General features: G+C 47.6%; 4 protein-coding genes across 4 annotated transcripts; 1 reads left to right on the forward strand and 3 right to left on the reverse strand.

Moving 5' to 3' along the window:
* Nucleotides 1–37: 37 nt before the first annotated feature.
* iml1 (GTPase-activating protein IML1) lies at nt 38–5,749 on the reverse strand. Its single transcript, XM_032042918.1, has one exon. The coding sequence runs from the start codon at nt 5,665–5,667 to the stop codon at nt 190–192; it is 5,478 nt and encodes a 1,825-aa protein (XP_031897469.1). The 5' UTR covers nt 5,668–5,749; the 3' UTR covers nt 38–189.
* Nucleotides 5,750–8,150: 2,401 nt separating this feature from the next.
* Nucleotides 8,151–10,648, reverse strand: BDW43DRAFT_313896 (putative C6 transcription factor; the record flags this gene model as incomplete). Its single annotated transcript, XM_032047693.1, has 4 exons — nt 8,151–9,240; nt 9,303–10,015; nt 10,077–10,188; nt 10,245–10,648. 4 exons carry the CDS (start codon nt 10,646–10,648, stop codon nt 8,151–8,153), a joined length of 2,319 nt encoding a protein of 772 aa, XP_031897470.1.
* Nucleotides 10,649–16,673: 6,025 nt separating this feature from the next.
* BDW43DRAFT_313897 (transcription factor domain-containing protein) lies at nt 16,674–19,056 on the forward strand (the record flags this gene model as incomplete). The annotated part of the gene is made up of 5 exons (XM_032047694.1): nt 16,674–16,744; nt 16,806–16,934; nt 17,003–17,663; nt 17,711–18,226; nt 18,280–19,056. The coding sequence occupies 5 exons, from the start codon at nt 16,674–16,676 to the stop codon at nt 19,054–19,056; spliced, it is 2,154 nt and encodes a 717-aa protein (XP_031897471.1).
* Nucleotides 19,057–19,100: 44 nt separating this feature from the next.
* BDW43DRAFT_285278 (putative MFS transporter) lies at nt 19,101–21,113 on the reverse strand. Its single transcript, XM_032042919.1, has 6 exons — nt 20,492–21,113; nt 20,331–20,391; nt 20,025–20,260; nt 19,563–19,956; nt 19,353–19,484; nt 19,101–19,297 (listed from the first exon to the last, which is right to left on the reverse strand). The coding sequence occupies exons 1-6, from the start codon at nt 20,969–20,971 to the stop codon at nt 19,182–19,184; spliced, it is 1,419 nt and encodes a 472-aa protein (XP_031897472.1). The 5' UTR covers nt 20,972–21,113; the 3' UTR covers nt 19,101–19,181.
* Between the last annotated feature and the right edge of the window lie 159 nt (nt 21,114–21,272).

Raw genomic sequence — 21,272 nt, forward strand, 5'->3', positions numbered from 1 at the left:
CGATCAAGTAGTAGTAGATAGTATGTACATATTATATTTTGTCTAAGCGCTAAATAGGACTGCATACTAACATCCGTAGGTATATGTTCGAACTCTGCCTAAACCTCCGGTACTTTTCAGTGAAATCTCATTATTACATTTCCAGACCAATGTCACAGTGCAAAGTATATCATGCGTACGATTTAAGTTTCATCCCAGAGAAAGTGGTCGCAAGCTGCCGCTCCTTGGACTTCCTCTGGGTACATTGCTGTCATCCCGCGATGGGGTTCTCAGCTCAGACAAAGGAGCGGCTATGTTTTGCGAGCATCTTGATGGGAGACCAGGCGGGGGGGATATATGATGGCTAACAACACTGGCAGGTAATTCAAGAGAAGGTATGGACGCGTCCATGAACGTAGTGGGTGCTGGGCCGACTTTGGTCGAAGCCGGGCGCACATGTGTCTCATTGTAGAATTGCTCGAGTCTAACCGGATCATTGCAGAAGTCTGCAAACCCACTAAGAATATGCTCGGGAGCTCGATAGAGATTTGCGGAATCAATGCTCGCGCTTCCCCGAGGACTCAGAGGGCTATAGATCTCGTGAACCGGTCGAGCCATGGGCGAAAGGCGTGGAGATATACGGTCTACCGGATCGAAAGTCCCCGCACGTGCTCGATGGTGGTCGGGCCGGTCTAATCGCTCATGTCTCGGCATGTCTCGGCTGGCAGCACTTCGTGTGCTGACAAGCCGGTTGGCAAGAAGTAGGAAGTCACCCTCGTCAGTGATCTGAGCTAGAAGACTACCAGACCGGTGGATATACTGCGAATATTGATAGTCAGGCATTCCCCAGGAATATGACACTTCGACATCCGCGGGATAAGAAGACCTGCCCTCGAAGTCTAGGACGAAGTCAAATTTTCGCAAAAGCGCTTTATGAAAGTACTGGTGGTCTAATGGAACTGGCTGGGAGAATGATCCCGAGTTGTAATGAAGTGTAATAGGCCCTCTGGGAGGAGGGACCTTGAGTTGAACTCGGTATGGTTTCCGAAATGGCTGCGTTTTGTCAATGGCGCAGGCCTCAGCAATAGGAACTTGGACGAGTTTAAGTCCAAACTTCTCGGCTGTCGAAGCCCACGACAGAACCGCATCCTCAATCAGTTTTGGGGTGGTATTCATCCAGCTGAGCTCGATGTGGAAACAATTTTCGGGGTTATGCAGCCGATCGAAATGAAGATCAATGACCTCGGGTCGATTGGAGCGTTTGCGAGGGTCGGCGTCGTATTTCATAGTTTTAGATAACGTGATGGACGCTTTATTCTTCAGCTTTGACGGTGTACTTGGAGTTTGTGGCTGTGTCTCTTCAGTGCTGTCGGAGCGGGTATGTCCACATATAGGCGAGTCTTTCGAGGTCTCACCCGCCGGAGTTGAGGGAACAGATTTGTCCGATCGTATTTGAGGGAACCAGCTACCGCGAGATTCAGGCCGCGAGAGACGATACTCGCTAGAGATCTGATAAAAATAATTCCCATCCCGGAAATTGTGCCGCTTTTCTACATGCTGGAAGAGACCGTGCTTCATTAGCTCGTTGCCAAATTCGACCGCTTCTTCCCGGCTGTCAATGTCGCGGAAGTTTTGGAGCAGCCAAGTCGTGAATTCGAAACCAATGAAACAATTGTAATGAAGTCGCCAGTGCCACCTTCGATCCATCATCCTAACTCCTTTGTCACCCTGGATTATCTGCGCTAAGGACGATAGACTGATACTAGATCGTTCGAGTAACTCTGATTCTGGCAGTAGCTGTGCAGGAGACGAGTCGAGACCGGGATCCGTGAGTATGATACGGTCTAATTCAGCCGCAATAACCTCGGATGGGTTCCGGGTTTGATACATGATGTTGAGAGGATTGTGATCCCTCTTCTTGTTGGAGCTCTCAAACCGCTTCTCCTCCGGAGGGGTGTACTTGTGGCGCTGCCATATATGCGTAAGCTGATTTATGCCGAGCAGATGGATTTCTTCTTCATTGTCTTCGTTGAACCCATGTATATGACCCCGAGAATGGAAGTGCAAACGCATCGGAATCAGTACGTAGCGCACACGCCAGAAGTGTAGTTGTTGAGCTGGATTGAACAAGTAGTCTCGATGACCAGCCACATAATTATCAGCGTAATTCCAATTGTACTCCTCATAGGTCGAGTCTAATCTTATATCCTTCACCACGTATTCGGGACTCAAGATTGTTCTCATCGCCGGCGAATACAGAGTGAATTTTCTTTTCTGATCAGATGCTAGAAGCGAGGAGTTTCGATGTGTGTATCGCGTGACCTCAATCTCTGCACCATCAATACAAATTAATCGATGGATTGAATTACCTTTGGACAAAAAGACAGTGGTTCCATCCCTTTCTAAACCATGAGGGTCAAACACATTTGGTGACTGGAGGGAATATTGTCCTGACGCTTCAACAACATTCTTCCCAACAACAATCTGGAACCCGTGGGAAAGACGTAGCGAGATCATTTCCCGTAAGAGCACGCTTCTTGTTTTAGGGGATTCGATGCCTTCAAGATCATCATTTGGGAAAACACGGTATGGTGTTTGAAGATAGTCTGATGCAAGTTCATTTGGCGTGGGGAATTCTTCTGTTGTCAGTGGGAGGACGGCAGGTGACTTCAAGCTTTTCCACTTGACCACTGCAACATGAGGAGGCCTTGGATAAGCATGTTGCCATCGCCCAAACCAGCTAGTATCCCGTAACACCTCTCTTGGGGTGTTGCATGGATTAATCGAGCGAACCCAAGGGGCCAGTGCTTTGCTATGCGGAGATTTTGAGGGCCCGTCGCGCGACCCAGAACTCAGGCTCACCTCAAATCTAGGGGTATGCCGTATTGGCTGCCCCCCAAGGCGAGCGTCCCCGTTTAGAGGAATCTCCGTGGTAGTGGTTGAGACCGACTCCATTATGACTGGGTGTTCTGGCTGCTCCGAGTCTTCCAGAGGTTGTTTGGGGGGCACTTTGATCGATATCGGCCTCGATGGTGTAATGGACGTGCTCTTGGTTGTTTTCTGAGGTGTTGCTGGAGACGCGGATAAGTCAATCACGGTGGATGCGCTATCTGACGCACTCAAAGAATCCACACTTCTATTGTCCGCAAACATACCAGCTGACTTCTTCTGATTAGACGTCGGCAAGCCTCTGGCATGTTCCACATTGACTTCTGTGCTCGCCTGAGCTCTCGGCGGGGTAGAATTTAGGCCGCGAAGAGCGAAGCTAATTGTACGCGATATACGTGGCAGCTTTGCTTTAGAGCTTTTCAGAGCTGGTTTCTTGGGAGAGGCGCTTTTGCTAGACACAGGGCTTTTGGGGGCTGAAAGTGGGGGTTCAGTCTGGCGCGATGCTGAACGAGTACTTTCATTTTCCCTAAGGCGCGATATCGATCTAGCAGAAATTCGTTCATGCGCGTTAGACGCTTTCACCTCTGGCTCACTAGGCCGTTTCACTTTTGATGGCTTACGGCGATGTCGCCGTTTTGGGAAGGGCTGGAACGCATTTTCATCATAGTTATCCATCCAAGAGAGAAAAGTTTTTGGCGTCTTTTTTGATGCAGCAAGCATCGCATCCTTTGAACTTGTCATGTTCTGAAGAAAAGGCTCCGGTCGTAGACTGTCACTCAGCTGATGCCTGAAGGGAGAATTGCGCCTGAAGGTGGCTTTAGGCGGAACAAGGCTACCTGGGCTTGAGTCGAGGGTGGAGCTGGTTAACCTAGAGACACTCCGCCCCTCAGAGAGGTACGGGATTGATATGTTCGATTGTTCACTCTCCATAACACCCATCATTTGGATTTCATACATCCGCACCCGCGGGACAAAGACCTTCGACTGTTTGGTTACAGTGAACGGAATAGGTGCATTAGGGTCTTTCTTCAAGATACGCCGAGACTCCCTGTATGTTTCAGGGTTCCAATATGAGATATCAAGCCAGTGAGGGATGCCGTAATTCCACTCATTTGACCGGCTAGACCACTGTACACTAGAACCCATCCCCGTGAAGGATTCGAGAAGAGCTGACTTCGGGGAAAGGTGCGGCGTCTTACTTGATAAGCTGGCAAACGAATGGCGCATTTCAGGGGAATAACCTCCCTGTTGAATATCGCTGAATGAGGCAGTAGTTGGTCTTTGGGCTGGCTCCCGATACTTGAACAAGGGCACAGAGTGGAGGGGCATAGGGCTAAGACAAACAAGGTCAATAGCGATGCCGCGGTTTGTGAGTGCTTCTGTGGTGGACGCTAATGATTCGTATGATACTTCAAAAACGCCGCTTCCGGGTGTGATGACTATGATGGAGGTGCCTGTATGAACCATATCACGGTCGATATGGTCAAACGCAAGGTGTGAAGATGCAAGGTGAATGGCTTCAAGTATGTTGCCACGGAGGGCAGTACTTGGTCTCCCTGCAATGGTTACGGGTTGGAATTTTGAGGCTCCAGTTCCGTTGATCGTCGGAGTATCCGCATCGTGCACTTTGAGGGTCGACACGTCCCTCAGAAAGGTTCTGAAATCCTTCTTTAGTTCGTCCAAAATAGTAGTCCAATGACCGCTTGCCATATCATTAACCACTACTCGATAGAAGTCCCTCGTGGGGACGTGGTTCGGACCAAACATGCTCGTCAAGTTCTCCGAACCAAGACTGGAAGAGGCGATCGTCGATGCATCATACTCAACCCGCGTGAACAAAACGATGGTAACTAGATGTCTCGCATCTGAATTGGCCCACCGTTTAAACAATTCAGGGAGAAACCCATTGATGACTCTGCTAAATAGAATGTCCCCCGTACCTTCCGAGTCGAAATCCCACATCTCCCGTGACATCTGAATGAACAAGACGTACTTTGCCGATTCGCTGCGGAACACGGGGATAGTTTGCGGAGAGAAGAAGCCCGAAAGGACCTTTTTGCCTCGGATGAAGATATTCTTTACGGTTGCCTTGATACTTCCCATGAATACGATTTTTTGGCCTTTGTAAATAATCTTCTCCGCCAGCTCCGACATGACTAATCTCCACATATCAGACCGGACCATGAACTGGTCGCGGAAGGAGATATCAACATGCGAGGCACCGCATTGCGCACGGTCTACAATCGAGATATGAACTGTAGCCCGGTTCTTAAACCCGAATATGTTGGCGATACTGGTGGTGAGCGAGAGCTCCAGCTTGGGATTCCTTGTCTTTATCTCTTGCGGCATGGGTTTGACCACAAAGAGGCACCGGCTTTGTAAAGGGGTCTTGAACTTGGACATTGAGTTTGAATGAAATGTAGAGTTCGATTCAACATGTCCATCGCGCACAGATCTCGAGCCGAGATCTGGTTTAACGGAATGCGCGCCATCCCCGTGGCAGCGAGCAGGTAATATCTCGATGACATCGCCAACATTCACGCCCATGTCGGTGAACGCAGTCTGATTGAATAAGATTTCCTCCTTGGAGAAAGTCTCATCATGAACCCATAACGAGCACTGCCGCCGATCCAAGCCGGTAGATGATAGCCGGATTGTTCTCTCATCGGGAGTTGATGGGTTATCACTCTGACCATCATTTTGAGATACTGCCAGGGAACGAGCGGTAGAGAGAGTCTCTAGACTAGCAGCACTCACCTGTCTCAGGTGTGAATGCTTCATAGGCCCCCTTAGAGACATTTTCCCCTCTCACTATCGCATTTTAAAATAGGGTTTCCTGCGATGTCCCTGATAGGTAATCATAAATGGCTCGACGTTAACCACTAGATTATCAAGAGCAGAGCGCTTCTCTATCCATCCACAAGGGGGATCCCCACATGTTCTTTAACAAGAAGGCGGTGTGTACATTAACAATCACGTGCTAGGGTCATGACTGGGTCGTTTAGTTGTTACCATACAGTGAGCTCTATAGTACAAAGAATCTACTGAGTCATGCAAGCTAGTTCTCTCCCCAGAATTAGATTCTGGTTTGTTCTCTAGCAAGAACAGTGGCTACCATGTTGTTCCTAGTACAAGAGCACTTGATTATCCAACTGAGCATTGCGATTATCTCTTCGTTTGTCACACGACGAAGAGAGGAGCAGGTCTGATTATTCTGCAGATCCATAGAGAGAAGGAGAAAAAGAGAGGGCCCTTTCAGGAGGTAAAATACATAAAGTAGGTCAACTACCATCAATATAACAGATGCAAGGAGCTTTTGTACGTAGTTAACTCTCGTGTCCGCGGAAAAAGTCAACCGGAAGTGAATACTGACGCCTAATTTCAAATTCTTACGAACTTAATCACCTCCTTACTCATTCCATGACTCCCCCTTGTTGTCATATGCAACGTACTCTGTGTAGTTACAAACAAGACTTGAATACTAACGTTGCGCCTTACTGATCCGAAAAACAACTTGGGTACTCCGTACTACCTGCATACATGTGCATACCTACATTGTGTATGTGGGGTTCAAGAATAGCAGGCAGTTGGCGCTTAACTATGTTACTACCTACCCTGCGGAGTATGTACGATTCTTGGCCCCTCAGTGATAACCCAAAAGAATAGTTAGGGATAATCAGCATGACCTCGGGGTTTGAACGGGCTGTCGGGATTTGCTACCAAGTACATACAGAGTATCCGTACCATTTGAGTTACGGAGGCACTAGTGTTAATCTGTACCAAACCCACACATCAGGATGCGCTTCTTGAGATTCGATCGGATATTTCCGACACATAAATGTAGACAACTCTTTACATTTTTCCTACTTCGGACAGGCTAACCTTTGACGTTGGAATCTTACTCCGTATACGGTCTCATATGGTATGAATTCTTTGCGAATCTGGTGGAACGGAACTTTTTTGAGCCGATTTAACTAACTTGACCCAGAATGGATCCATGGAACGCCCAGCGAACTTACAGAGTGTGTGATAGATGAAATTACGTATACGCGAGAATGTATGCATGTACTCCATCCACTTAAGTTTCTTACAACCCCAGTACTAGTTCCAGACTCATCACTTACCTTAGACAGTCTGGCACTTCGACAAGGAGCCAAATGGGTATCTCAACCGAGTTAGTGTGATTCGCGGTAAGGCCTGCCACGTTAGACTTGTCACACAGGAGACCTATATAATAAAGTGTCTCAGACGATCTGACACAAAACGAACGGCTGGTATTTGCTTAAGCAGTGGGCCGTAAGGTATGACCCGTCACCCAATTCGAGTCAAGGGATGGTAGATCTCTGATCAATACCTAGGAGAAAGACATTGGGAGTACCAGCCAGAAGGAACCTTCCGCTGCCACGGGCCGGCTCGCCAGCGAATGACAGCGAGGACATAGACCCACTCAATACGGAGTGACCTTACCAGGGGGTCCCTGGGTACTTTTCAGACTTATCTACCTCAGCATAGAGAAGCAGAAACAGCTAGTGGGGCACATCTAGGCCTAAATCATCAGTTGATGTGGAGCTCTGCATATCTTTTAACTCTTAGGGAATAGAGACACGATCCTCTGAAGTGGCGTTAATTGTCGGTGACTTACTTATCAATAAGGTCTAGCAACAACTTTCACTGAGTTTTCGCGAGAGTGGAGGGCAATAAGAAGTTCTAACCCCACCCAAAACCACGCACAGCATAGATCCCTATCGTATCTACGCTTAGGACCGATAACCGAGGGGAAAGAAAAGTCGTATAAAAAATAAAATAAGATGAAAGGGAAGTATTAGTGGCACAGTGGGCCTGCCTATTGATATTGTTTGATCAGTTAAGGATTAAGTCGAGGTGGCGGGTGATTTGCTCCAGTCACCCGTGGCAGTTACGTGGGCAAGGCGGCACAAATTTCATAAGAATCGAGATGAGAAGTATACTTGGATAAGGCATGTAACACTGGTCGAGACACTACGGAACCATAAAGCCAGAATGCAATGCACCAGATATATGCATAAAGGCAAGTCATCGAAGACTAGAGATCCGAATGACATCAAGTCTGGAACGGCGCCTTGTCAGGGCAAAAAGGTGGAAGAAATGGCTTCGTTTGCAATAAGTCGTGTTCGGTGCAAAGGAAGCAATTCAACGGGTGACTGGCGGTGTACTAGTATGTGGGTGCATTGACACAGTAGTCAACCCCAACCAGGCACGCGCCGTCTGGCTAACAGTAAACATACCTGGGACCTTCACGATAGTCAGTTTTTATCATCTTCTGTGTAGGCTCCAATATCAAGTTCCATAGTATTCTGGGAGAGCAGGTCTCTACACACGAGTTGAGCGCGCTGAAACGATGTATCTTTAGAAGACATCACAGCTAGCCAACGCGTCACTTTAGAAACTTTCTCAGCAATTGTCCTTTGATGAATAGTTCCTGCCTTTGCGAGGAGGAGTAGTTCAGTCAGGAGCACGGCGGTCGATTGCATAAGAAAGTGCAAGACACACCACCAAGGTGAGACATGGTAGACCCATGATGGTTCCGGCGAATCGGGTAAGAGATCAAGCATTTGACCCGCGAGATCGACACACATAGCCGCCATTGTATTGCAGAAATTTCCTGGTATTTCAACACCCGGAGCTTTCCGTGTGACACGACTAAGACATGGCTGAGTAATCAAGATCTTGGCACTACAGAAGCGAAAGGCTAGACATGACCTCTGTCTCTCAAACATTTGGTGGCCGTGGGTAAAGTCAAATGCTGCCGGAAGCCGGGAGAGCCATGCATCTGCTTTGCCGTTCAATGTGGAAATGGCCATTTCTACCTCAAGCCACGATTTTCGAGCAGCGCCTGGGGCGTATAATGTGTCGATAGACTCACGCAAGATCAAGCCTAAGTCGACAAGACAAAGAAAATATAGCGAGGTATTCGGTGTGAGAGATTCCACAGCATTTAGTGCAGCTTGCCAACAATGTTTACCGAGATTTGACAATGGGTGGCCGGAGCTTTCTGAAGTCATGGCCTCGTTGAAAGGTTTTGTCAAGTGCTTTGACGATAAAGCTTCCATAAAGATGTTTCGAGTCTCATTATCCGCAATGACTTGAACGATGTTATCGTCTAGAAATTCTTCCTCCTGGAAAGGCACCGGGTAGGGTGTAGTACAAAAGTCGCTACTGCAGTGAGGTGGACGACCAGTCATCACGGAGAGTTGAATATCGAGCATGTAAATTGACCACCATACACGATAGCGAGTCTCTTTAGATGTGTGGACAACCATGCTGCTCTCATTCCGTAGATTCAGCCCCATAATAACGGCTGATCGTATCGAGGTGCCACATATTCTCCATGATCTACGTAGGAAACGGGAGGAATTAGAACCAATTTTCGAACTATATTGGTACAGCAGACGCACCTGTTGACTTGCCCCACAGACAAGAGATAGAATGATGTTAAACCTTCCACTTGTATCTGTTGTAGATTCGGATGATCCAATAGAGCCACATCACTCATACTAAGTTTCCATGCCCGTGAAAAGTACAAGGGCCCATCATCCGGTGTATCTTGGTCATCAGCCTGTAACTGGCGGCAGTACCTCGCAGCGATAGCAAAAATCATATTTAATATCGCTAGCCATCTTTTCCCCGGTCGCACGAACGGAGTTGAGTAGAACGACTTGTACTGCCTCAGGAAGATCGCTTTGCCTATGATCGGAAAGAATGGGTGGATGACTGAGAAGTATTTATCCACGAGCTGATCAGCAAGCATCTGCTCAGGCCGCTGCAAGGGATCGACATTATCCATGGCAGGAATATCCGAATCATCCAAGAAAAAGCTCATTGAAGCAACCGACGGGCGGTCCCAACTGTCTCTGGGACTAGGTGTAACAGGGCTGGAGCGCTCGAGCATTCGCTTCAATCTATACAGCCATGCTATCTCGGAATGTTCGCCGACAAATCCCATTGCTTGTATCTTCTCATCACGGTTGAAATCTTCGTTGATGTAATCCAACGCCACTAAGGAGGAGATCGAATCAGGGCTAGGGTTAGCAGTGGTATCAGCTCCTCGAACAGTGGACAAAGAGATCGGCGTCTTGCGACCAGGTGCCTGATCATTGCGCGAGCTTTGCTGTAAATTATTAATTGAGCGAGCCAAATCGGGGGGCGGAGGGGGAAATACAAGAACCTACTTCACGTATAACCTGCTGGATTTGTTCAGCAGTTTGCGAATCTACCTTCGAACGGACATCGTTCAACAAATCTTCATATATCTTAGACTTGTTGGTCAGATCACTCAGTTGCCTATTACCCACCGTCAGAAATTCAAACTAGTCTTCGCAAGCTATCACACAACGCACTTGGCCATCTTCTCTCGCTTCCGATCGCCATATGAGCAACGAGCGCCGGATTCTTGGCATCGCTGACAAGTCGGGCGATGCCCGCTACACTTTGCTTTCTGTTCTCGACAATTCTCGCATGCCCGGCTGACCCGTCCGCTGCTAGTCCAGTTGCTTGGGTTTGCTGATCTAGGAATTGCGACCTTGGAATTTAAAGACCGCTCCCCCGAAAATATAGGCGAAGCGCTTGCGGGATTCTCCGCAAAGCCAGTTACCATGTCGTAGTTGACCGAAGGTGCATAGGACGGCTGCGAATACTGGGGCATCGCCCAGTCGTTGAATGTTGCCTCATTCCCAGGATACTCGGATGAATTTGAAGTGTAGGACGGATAATGAAAGGGTGGAGGACGGTTGGGGTCGGACATTGTCAAAGGAAATCTTGCCAACCCCCCTTTGTCCCAGCCCTCTGATAGTGCGAACAACCTGGATGTTAACACACTAAGCCCGAGCAAATTCGAAAGTATTAAGAGTGGCTTAAGAGGTGGCTTACAAACGCGGGAAACGGCGATGTTCCTTGTCAGCCACGGTAATATACAAACAAACATACATACATACCTATGGAACTAGGAAGGTAGCGGTGGTAAAGTGAGGGACCCAGGAAGGATTGTGGTAGGCTGGAGCTCACTGCCGTGCTCACTGGTGCGGGAATCGGCTCGCTTCCGAACTTGTAACCAAGGTATCGATACTCGTGGACATACCTTACCTCCCGGATACCAATCCTGTATTAAACAGGACGGAGGCTCAAGAACAAGGGTACGGGTTTGAGAAAAAGCAAAAACGAAAATCTGGGCAGTGCCATAGTATTGTTAGGAGATTGGCTTTTACTTTTGCTCTTTCTTTTCTCTTTCAATGTTTTTTTTAATCACTCTCTTCTGCCCCTCTTTGTTCTGCAATCTGCGATCTGCGGTCATAATGCGTTGAGTTTCTCCATGTTTCTCTCTTCCTGTTCTTTTAGGTTCTCCCTAAACCTAAGAAATGACAGGACCCATGCTGTATTGTGTACGATGTCGAGATCACGGGAGGCTTCCAATTATACCTCATGATCGTTTGTCCAAAATATCGACTGCATAATGTTTTCAGTGAGGGTCAGCTCGCAGAATATGTACTGCACGTTGATGACGTTTTCTAAAGATATTAGACCATGTACATTGGGAACATACTAACCCGGTTGCATCGGAGCCTGGTTTCTAGAAAGCAAGCCATGAGATGAGACAGTTCCTAGACCGGTAATGAAGATTGCCATCTGCCTATTGCTCAGGTTACCCTTCACATTGGCCTTGCTGTAAAAGGCAGGGTCAATAATGCCGCCCTCAATCGCAGTACTGTGCAACGGCCTGAGGTTCGAGAAGTTGAACCGAGATGCGACCTTGGGAATGAGAACACTCCAAAGTGAGACGGATGTTGCTTTATCTCATCACTGCAGTTGAATAGCAAAGACGATTGAAGCTTTAACACCTGCTGACCCTAAGAATGGTTAGGGTGCAGGTATAGTTATCAAATGGCTCATTTTCTTTTGTGCTCCCTGCCCGTGATATCAGTCGACCCATCACCTGTGATACACTCCCTGCTTGATCTCAGCTCATCCACACTGAGCGAAAGTGCAGATTATATATCATAACTGAAACTCATGCTCTCCGACAGCAGCGACTAATCCCCGGATGACGAACAGAGATATGGATATTCATGGGAGCGAACTATCAACAATGTACATTATGAACAGCGTTATCGCACTTTGCTCTTACCTTGTCATCTTCTTGTCAAAACTTGAATAGCAGTGAGACCATTTGCTCACGAGTCTCGTGGAACAAAATGAGCACATATGACTATAGCTTAGCCGATCTGGAAACAGGTGGAAGGAAGCAGGCGTCTCATATGGATATGTGGCGAAAATTGGCTCAATAATCGAATCCTCAAGCGTTTTATCATGAAAATGTAGGGAAGCTCCGCTGGTGGAACTTCGTTTGGCCAGATCAAGCAGGTCCACAACTGATGCTCTCTTTGCTCCTTTAGAGAGCAATAGTCTCCGAGTTATATCCTCACGAAGGTGCTTCAAGGGGATGTCCTACCAACGCGAACACCTTATGGGAAACGATGATTAAGTGTAAGGTGAAGAACCGCCTGCCAGTGGTCATCAACAGTCTAGCAGTTTTATCCAAACAGAGGAGCCCATAATCGGGAAGTGACTTCCCGGGAGGTGCAACAATTTGAATTCGGCTCCTGTTCTCTATCGACATTGACCTCATGCTCCTTTGTCCAATGCGTTTGAGAAGTTGCAGGTAATGTCAATCACCAGGATATCCTCGTTGACATTCTACTATTCCGTGGAACTACGTACGATCGTTGGACCGGGGTTTCTGATAAAGATCTTGAGATGCGAAGGGCGTTTCAAAGCCATGATTGAATGATACGCGCGCAAAGGGAGCGTCACTGTCATCTGATAGCATCGCAGATTTGTGACTGCAAGCCGGAGAACTAAATGTTAGCCGTGACTTTATAACCAACTATGCTCGTCGCGTACCTCCCGTCTCACCCTCCACTCGGGCGGTATTGGTCCCACTGTCCAACCCTGTGTAACATCTACTTCGATTCCCAGACTGGCGTTCCTATTCTCGACGCGTCCACTGCTAGGTATTGACGTCATGATGGTCTGGTAGCATATCTTAGAAGAACCCAGTGCTTCATGTGTTGAAGCGACCATTTCTTGAGGCTCAGGGTTGTGCATCTTAACTACGTCATGACAGAAAAGGGGTGGAAGTAAAAAGAAGAGGGGAGGGAAGATGGGATGGGATGGGAAAAGGAAGAGAGTGACAAAGAAAAAGTGACCCTCGGGGTGATCCTGAGCGCTCTTTATACCAAGAGAGGTGGTTGGGTTAAAGGAAGAAGGTTACAAGGTACTAAAAGAGACGGGGTGGAAGTGTTCAACAACTGCGAGGGGGCTCTTTGATTGGCGAGGAATTATGTTCCGAAAGGGTTTTTATCAAACTCTCCAAACGCGGAGCAACAGTTTTTCCTCAGCTGACTTGCCCCTACTTTACCTACCGAGGTTTGCTCTCGACAGATTGATACAGACCAGATGCGGCATGTACCTGAACCCTGGAGTGTCTGCAAATTAACTACATCTCTTTCCAACCTCGGGAAATGCGACGAGGGTGTTAAGAGGCATTCGAGTCTCTCTGAGTCGCGGTGGGAAACCCGTCGCCTCAAACAAACCTGATCTACATTAAGACGATCAGTGACATAGGCCTTACGTCCCCTGCATCAACTGAGTCAACTGACCCACATGAATAGGACAGGGTGTTGATTTTCGAGCTCTTCTCCTTATTCTATTCGCCACCTATTACCTACCAACGCTCTTGACAACAAGTATTGAGGCAAATGCCCCGCTCCTGAGATGATCACTTACGTCTACTCTACAAAAGAGCCCCGATCAGTTGTTTCTTCAGAGCAACGGACGCTATGTGAGATATGTCGGTCGCTGACCATTACAAAGGTCACAATCTAAAAGCGTCATCCACGTCTAGTTTGATCACACCCGGCAGAGTACTTGGTTTTTCTGTCTCCTTTGTTGATAGACCTTGGGATTGGAACTACAACATATCGTGTAATATACGGGGTTACTCTTTGTAGTAAACCAGGGTATCATAAAACGAAGGCAGAGTGGTGGATATCTGGCAGAGTTAAGCTCCTCACAACAAGCCCACAAGCTTCACATATCTCGCTGTCCTGTCCGGCTTGAGAAGTCGTTAGATCACAAACTATTGAGATACAGTAGCTATCAGTGTACAACTCACTTGTTCATCCGCCGAAAGTTCGGAAATGGAGGGTCTTTTTTCCGGTATTAACCAAAAGTCATCTGAACGTTGATCTAACTTAGAGTTAAAAGATACTGGGGTTATATGCGCATTGCTTTTGATGACCAAAGAGAAGACTTGAATTGAAAGGTTGAAAAGTTCACATCTCTTTCTTGTGACAAGAGATATAAAACGTAAAGCGGAGAGACCCTTCAGTCATATGTTGTTGGCAACTTTTAGAGCATTAGAAGGATTCAATACTCGGTGGGTTCCGTCTCTCCTGGAAAGCACGGTCCATCCAAGTTCTCCAGAGCTTAGGCATGCTTGTCTCCAGTCTTCGGTGTAAAGCTATCGCGTGGAAGCTAGGCTTCGGTAGATGTCATTTTAACAAGCCACAAGGATATGTGAGAAAAATTCAAAAACAAAGCCCTTGGAGGAGAAACCCGCCATTCCCAGCGTTGAGCGCATACTCATTAGGGCTAGGTTTACGTCAGATGCATAAATCGGGATGGGGATGGGTGCTTTAGCTCGAGCTCTGCTTTCTTAGTTTATGAAAGGGCTGTCTATACAGCCCCATAGCATCGTATATATCTTTGGATTTAGTTATGAAACATCCCTATCACCGACCACAGTATGGTAAGTCAACATCATGATGTCTTGACTAGTGCCTGAATTTTACGCTCCAGAAGTGTAGGCAAAGGAACATACTTGGACATCAAATTAAGTACACTGCCTGCCCTGAAATAACCGATCTATTCGTGAGTAAATGAATGAGAGACCTCCAACTGCCACGGCTCTTTAGGTGGCTCTCATGAGGCTACCAATATTCTGAGCGGCTAGCTAGGAGCCGAAGAGCAGATCCGGCCATAGTCCACCTCATCGGCGAAGGTCAGTGGCTGCATTCCTCGCTTTCTCAAGTTGGCCCCATGAATACGTGCAAAACTCTTGGTGATAATGGCCACGCCTCCAAGGTATCGAGGGTGGAAGGCAGCATGCTCATTGGAGGATCACTCCCCGTAATTATGGCCAGCAACCACCATTCAAGAACGGCCTTTGGCTTGATAAGCCTGGGCTATGTTGGGTATGTTGCCGTTTTACCAGTCAAGTGATTACAGATCAGGTTGGCTTTTGCCGGTCTCCGCGTTGACAGCTCCGATCACCGCATCATTTGAGATGTTCTCAGGGTGGCCTCGAAAACGGAACCAGGTTCGATTCAAGATGACCGGAGATATTACGAATTATACAGAGCAATACTGAAATTAAGTGTCCCCTGGAATAGATGTTAGGTTGTCATGATCGATCCCTTAAGTGACATACTGTATACTTTGGGGATGTCAGTTCGTTCCCAGGAGCCACAACATGGACCACAAACCTTGGTCAGCATCTTCAACCCAGTCTTTGGAAAGGCATCGATGATCCCGTCATACTAAAGTGTCTTACGAGTCTGCAAACTACCGGGGGGACACCAGTAAGGGTGCTTACGGGTTGAGGCCAGCACTTAATGCCTGTTGAGCAACACTCATGACGCGTGTCATGTCTTCAATTGAAGAATCAGTACACAACCCAATCAGACTAGCTGTGAGATCCAGCCACCCGTTCTCTTTCACGGTTGAATGAAACTTAAACTGTGGGGTGACAAGATCAGGAGTGAAGGGTCCATTAATCTGAGGCTCTACTGGAGATAGATCGACGTCTATCGCGCACCGTGCCAATCCTCTCGGCAAATGATCTCCGCATATACACCCATACAGCAATATGTCTCATTAACTCCTATAGCTCTATTTACGTGTAGAATAAGATAAGACTAAATACACATTTGTTGCTATCTCCTCCCTATTCTTGGCCGCATTGACTAGGCTATACGCCCTTCGAGCATCGTCTGCTCTCCGTCAGGATCTACCTAATCCCATGGTTAGCATGAATATCTCTACCTTTCTTACATACTTCCGCGGAGACTCTAATGGCCCTAGTATGAGGGAAGACGCTCTTCCATCATTTAATGATTAGGGATAGCAATATTGACGTTGTTCAATGACACCGGCCAATCAATTGATGTAGAAGAGATGAGTTCCAATCTTAGTTTAGGTCGCAGACGAATACGTTTTTAACACAAGATCAGATTAGAACGTTTAGAGAGCCTTTAAAAATATCTCCGTATTTGCCTGACTACAGGGTAGATCTACCCTAGATAGACTTGTTCATTGAAGAGTCTGACATGGGCGAGTTAGCACCTGGGATTTCTTTTGCCAGACACCATATTGACTGGCCAGTGCTCCGTTAGAATCAAATAATCCACTCATTAATACTCATTGTTCGAGCATATCATAAAATAGTTAGTAACAAGAGAAGAATATTCTACAGGTGTTGATTGCGACCAATTATTACTAACTATATAAATATTACTAAATGAATGAATGGCTCACGATGATTGGACCAAAATGAAGTTCGGCGAATGTAACGAAACGCCGACCGAACTTCCTTGACGCAATCGAAACCAAAGAAAAAAGAGTACCTGCAAAATCCGATCAACGTTTTGTCAACTATTCAAGTGGATATGGTCAATGCCTACCTTTCAAACCAGTAGTACCCACCCGATGCCATGAATCGCAAAAGACAGAGCAGATCTACCGAACAGGCCAGTGAGCCGTCGAAGCGTAGGAAGTTTATTGCGTACGTGACCCGCAATGTGGTTTTCAATTCAACAACTAGAGTGACTTATTAAACAACTCAGTTGCCAGCGCTGTCATTCCCATAAGATCAAGTGCTCTGGAGATCAGCCTTGCTCCAAATGTCGCCTGGTTGGGTGTGCGGATGAGTGCGAGTACACACCAAGGGATCGACAGATCAAAGTGAGCGAAAGGTATGACTCACTATCCGGCTTCTACAAGGTGACACGACATTGTTGGGCATCTGAGCTTACATGCCAAGTTACTTGGACTTTCTTTTATCGGAAAACCGACGGTTGAAAGAACAGTCGGCATCCTCGGTAAACACGACCGACGCGGATCATGATGCCGAGCCAGAGCCAGCGCCACCAGCAGAAGCACCGGATGAGGCCAACACCAGTGTGCGCAATCCGCTGATTGGTGACCGTGCATGGTTTCACCGCTACGATCCATCTGCACCTCCACTCTTTGTTGGTGAGGCAGCCTGTACAGCGTTTGCTACACGCTTTCGCCGGTTTCTAACGGGAGACAATGGTTTACCCCATATTCCTCGGACTCAATATGTCAAGGAAGAGCATATCGCTGCGGCCAATGCAGCTAACGTGCAATGGCCCAGTCTCCAGCAGGCTCGATTACTGGTAAAGATAGCATTACGTCAAGTCGGCTACATCTATCACCTAGTTCTTCGCAAATCAACGTTAGAGAAGCTCGAGGAGATATATAGAATGGGCAGCTTCGACTGCACCATCAATCAGTGCAAGTTCTTTGCTTTGTTCGCATTCGGAGAAGCATACTCGATGAGGGCCGAGCCATCCTCTGGATCCAGGGTCCCGGGGACCTCATACTTCGCGCGAGCCTTGAGTCTGGGCCAAGTGTTGCCTGAAAGAACGAGCATGACCCACTTGGAAACCCTATTGCTCCTGGTATGCACTCTCCTTTTTGTAAGTGAAGTCCTAGCTAACGATATTAGTCACTGTTCTCTTACTACCTTAACCGACGTCATTCAGCCCTGGTGTTGATCGGAACCGCCTTGCGGTTAGGTCTGTCAATTGGGCTGAACCACAATATTCCTGAATCGCAGCTGATCGACCCTGTGGAGCGTCAACACCGAATCCGGATTTGGTGGACAATCTACACCTTCGATCGCATGTGGGGATCGAAGATGGGACATCCTTCGCAGATCCTCGACGAAGATATTCACTTAGACATGCCGTCCAGTGTCAGCCCGGCACAGCTACACGAGGAGCAATTCTCCGATACTGACTATCTAACGGCCAATATAAATTTGGCCCGGATTGTGGGCGAGACAATTGCAAAGCTGTATAGTCGACGAAAATATAATGAGACGTTTCTGCAAAGAGTGCAGAAACTTTTGAAGGCGTTGAAAAACTGGGTGGAAACACTACCGGAGCATCTTCGACTTAATGAAGACGACCCAGAAACCAATCGAAAGCATATAAGCTCCTTACATCTTTCATTCAACCAGGTACTATGTTTTATTCCCCGTCACTTTCATCTTCCTTCTAATCTTCCCGACAGTGCGTCATACTCACCACTCGCCCAACGCTTCTGCACCTTCTTATGAAACTCAACGAACCCGGCTCCCCAAACACCAGCAACGAAAGTATCTCCCAGCCAGTCTTGACCCTGGGTGAAGCGTGCATCCACGCCGCCAGACATTCGCATTCCCTTATTCTAACCAAATGGATCAACGGTTCACTCCCAGTATTCGGTTACTTCCACGCGCACTACCTCTTTTCCTCGGCGCTTGTACTCGCAATGTCGAGCTTCCTCCCAATCGGTAGTCCGTCCGACCTCGGCGCATTCGAATCCGGTCTGGAAGTGCTACGGGCCATGAGTGAGAACGGGAACCTCGCAGCTTCAGAATTCTACCACAACCTAGAGCAGGTCAAACATTGTCTTGACCAGCGGAAGCCAAAAGAACCCAAATCAAGCTCGGCCACCGGCCGGCTAAGCACCGCATCAGGATCGGGCCCAGCAGTACCATCTACCGTAATCCCGACAATGTCAACAGCTCCCCAAGCCACAGCTGTCCCTGTCGCCTCAATAATCCCAGCAGCGGAGGCCGACCTAATCAGCAACAACCCGGGATATCGCCAAACTCAGGGCAATCCAAACATATCACCAGGGAATTTAACAGTCCCGACAATGGCAGGCGGATTCACCACAGCAATGGCCTTCCTTGAACCAACGATGCAAGACTTCCTCGCACAGTCTGATTTCGACCTAGGATTGCTACATCCAGTAGATACGTTCATGAATGACGAGAGTCTATATACCTGCCACGGGCTGTAGGCATTAGTCTATTAATTCTATATGTTTTCATATCTATATCATCTCTAAGATCTATAAATAAGCATTATCATAGCCATGGCCATAACTATAATCAGAATTATAAGGCCGGACCAATTCGTATCGAATCAAAACCCAGGTTTCTCGCGAATACGGAACGTCTTCTCTGCCCATTGTTGCATATCCAAGCCCCATCGTGCAGTAGCTATCGTTAACAGGCCACCGATGATGGAAAATACAACACCTGCACAGCAAGTTAGTCACGCACTCAACCTTAAGGAGAATAGACCAAGACATACAAATAGTAAAAGTCCATCCAACGCCGATCGCATCGATAATAGGCACAACAAGGGCACTACTCGCTGCCGAAAATATATACTGCACAATATACTTCCCGGCAATGACTTCGGAGCGTTTATGTGGTATAGCCTCTAGAACAACCCATTAGCATATTCGATATATACATATATATATACATATATCAGAGGGAGGGGCAGAGAAAGACTCACCAGCAACATAAGTATTCAAGGTATTAAAACTCCCCATAAGCCCCCAACCGGCGAAAAACGCGCCCAAAATCGGCACCACCATGCCCCCCTTCTCCTCCTGCAACGTCCACCCATAAATGAGTGTCGAGACAGGAAGAACGGCGAAGAGAGTAATCAAACCTGAATTAAGACGGTCCTGGGGTAATCGAAAGCCACGGCGAGCAATATATATTCGTACCGTACGGTCGGATAGTTTTCCGCCTATGATGCTGCCGACTAGAAAGCCTGCCCCTGGGGCGAGGTAGAAGAGGCCGGAGACGAGGGCAGTTGTGAGGTGGAAGCGGGGGTTGAAGATTGAGCGGGCGGATGTCAGAAGGGAGTATTGGAAGGTGGCAAGGAGGCCGCAGGTTAGGTCCTTTTTTATTTCCATGACTGATTAGCGTTTTAGATCTGTAGTTAGTTTTTATGGTCGGAGGCCCTTACGGAGAAGAAGACGTTGGGGTATACCCATTGTCTGAAGATCCGAAGGGGGTTGAACAGACGCAGGGCTGAAAGCACGGTCATCTTCTCCTTGTCCTCGGAACCTTCTTTTGTTTCTGGTTTGATTTCTGGAACGAAGATGATGGACAGAGCCAAGCCGAGTCCTGTCATACCAACTTGGAGCCAGTAGATATTGCGCCAGCTGGAGAAAGTGACGATGAGGCCTCCGATACAAGGACCTAACTCTATATCAGCTTCAACATCATCATCAGATCCAAAGGTGGAGTTTCGGGGTTTGATTTAAAGTACCAATTGCAGGTCCGCTGACAGATCCAGCCATAAAGAATCCCACTGCTGTTCCACGGACAACCTGTTACGCATTAGTTAGCACTTGATCGATCTACACAGGATAACTGCAAAAAGAAAAAGAAGAAGAAAAAACAAACAGGGAAATGGTAGAGAGAATTTACCGGCTCAAAAATATCGGCTAGGATAGTCTGCCCCGAGACCATAAATGATGTCCCCGTCAACCCGCCCAACACCCTGAATGCAGTAAACATCTTTAGATCAACAGCAGAACCTGTTGCCGCCGAACACGCGCAGAGCATCAAAATGGCGAGATTGTAAGAAATCCTCCTGCCGATCAAATTATTCATAGGCCCCCATATCAACGACGAGAATCCCATAGCCAGCAAAACGCCGGCATTAGTGATGTTAAGAGTTTCGGTGGTGGTGTTGAATTCCTCGGCGATCTCGGGGGTTGCTGGAAGAAGAGATGTGCTTGAGAAGGTAACGGCGAGAGTCATCCAACTAACGACGAAGAGAATGATACATTTTCGCCAGATGGGCAGGCCGTAGCCTTTTCCGGCTTTGACTGCTTTCTCTTCCTCTTCTCTAGTGACCCCGTCTATCGTGTTTGGGGTCTGGGATTCAAGGTCGGGACCGCCCATGGCTGGCCATGGAATTAGGGTTCGATCAATCTTAACCGTTTATAGATGCAGATGTTCAATGCAATCCGTCTTTTTATGACAAAAGAACAAGCAGGAGATAATATAAAGCGTAAATCGCTACAATTTACAACTGAGGGACAGCTTGAAGTTATTAATATGAAGGTAGGTACATACGGATTATTTTCCGAAAGTGTTCGGTATGCCTTTTGTGTGACCGAGATTGGGGTCATAGCTATTTTGTACGTTCGGGAGGTAACGCCGAGTCGGCAGCTGTAACCGACATCAAACGTGGCACATATAA

This window comes from Aspergillus alliaceus, assembly GCF_009176365.1.
Source record: "Aspergillus alliaceus strain CBS 536.65 unplaced genomic scaffold BDW43scaffold_41, whole genome shotgun sequence".
Lineage (NCBI taxonomy): Eukaryota > Fungi > Ascomycota > Eurotiomycetes > Eurotiales > Aspergillaceae > Aspergillus > Aspergillus alliaceus.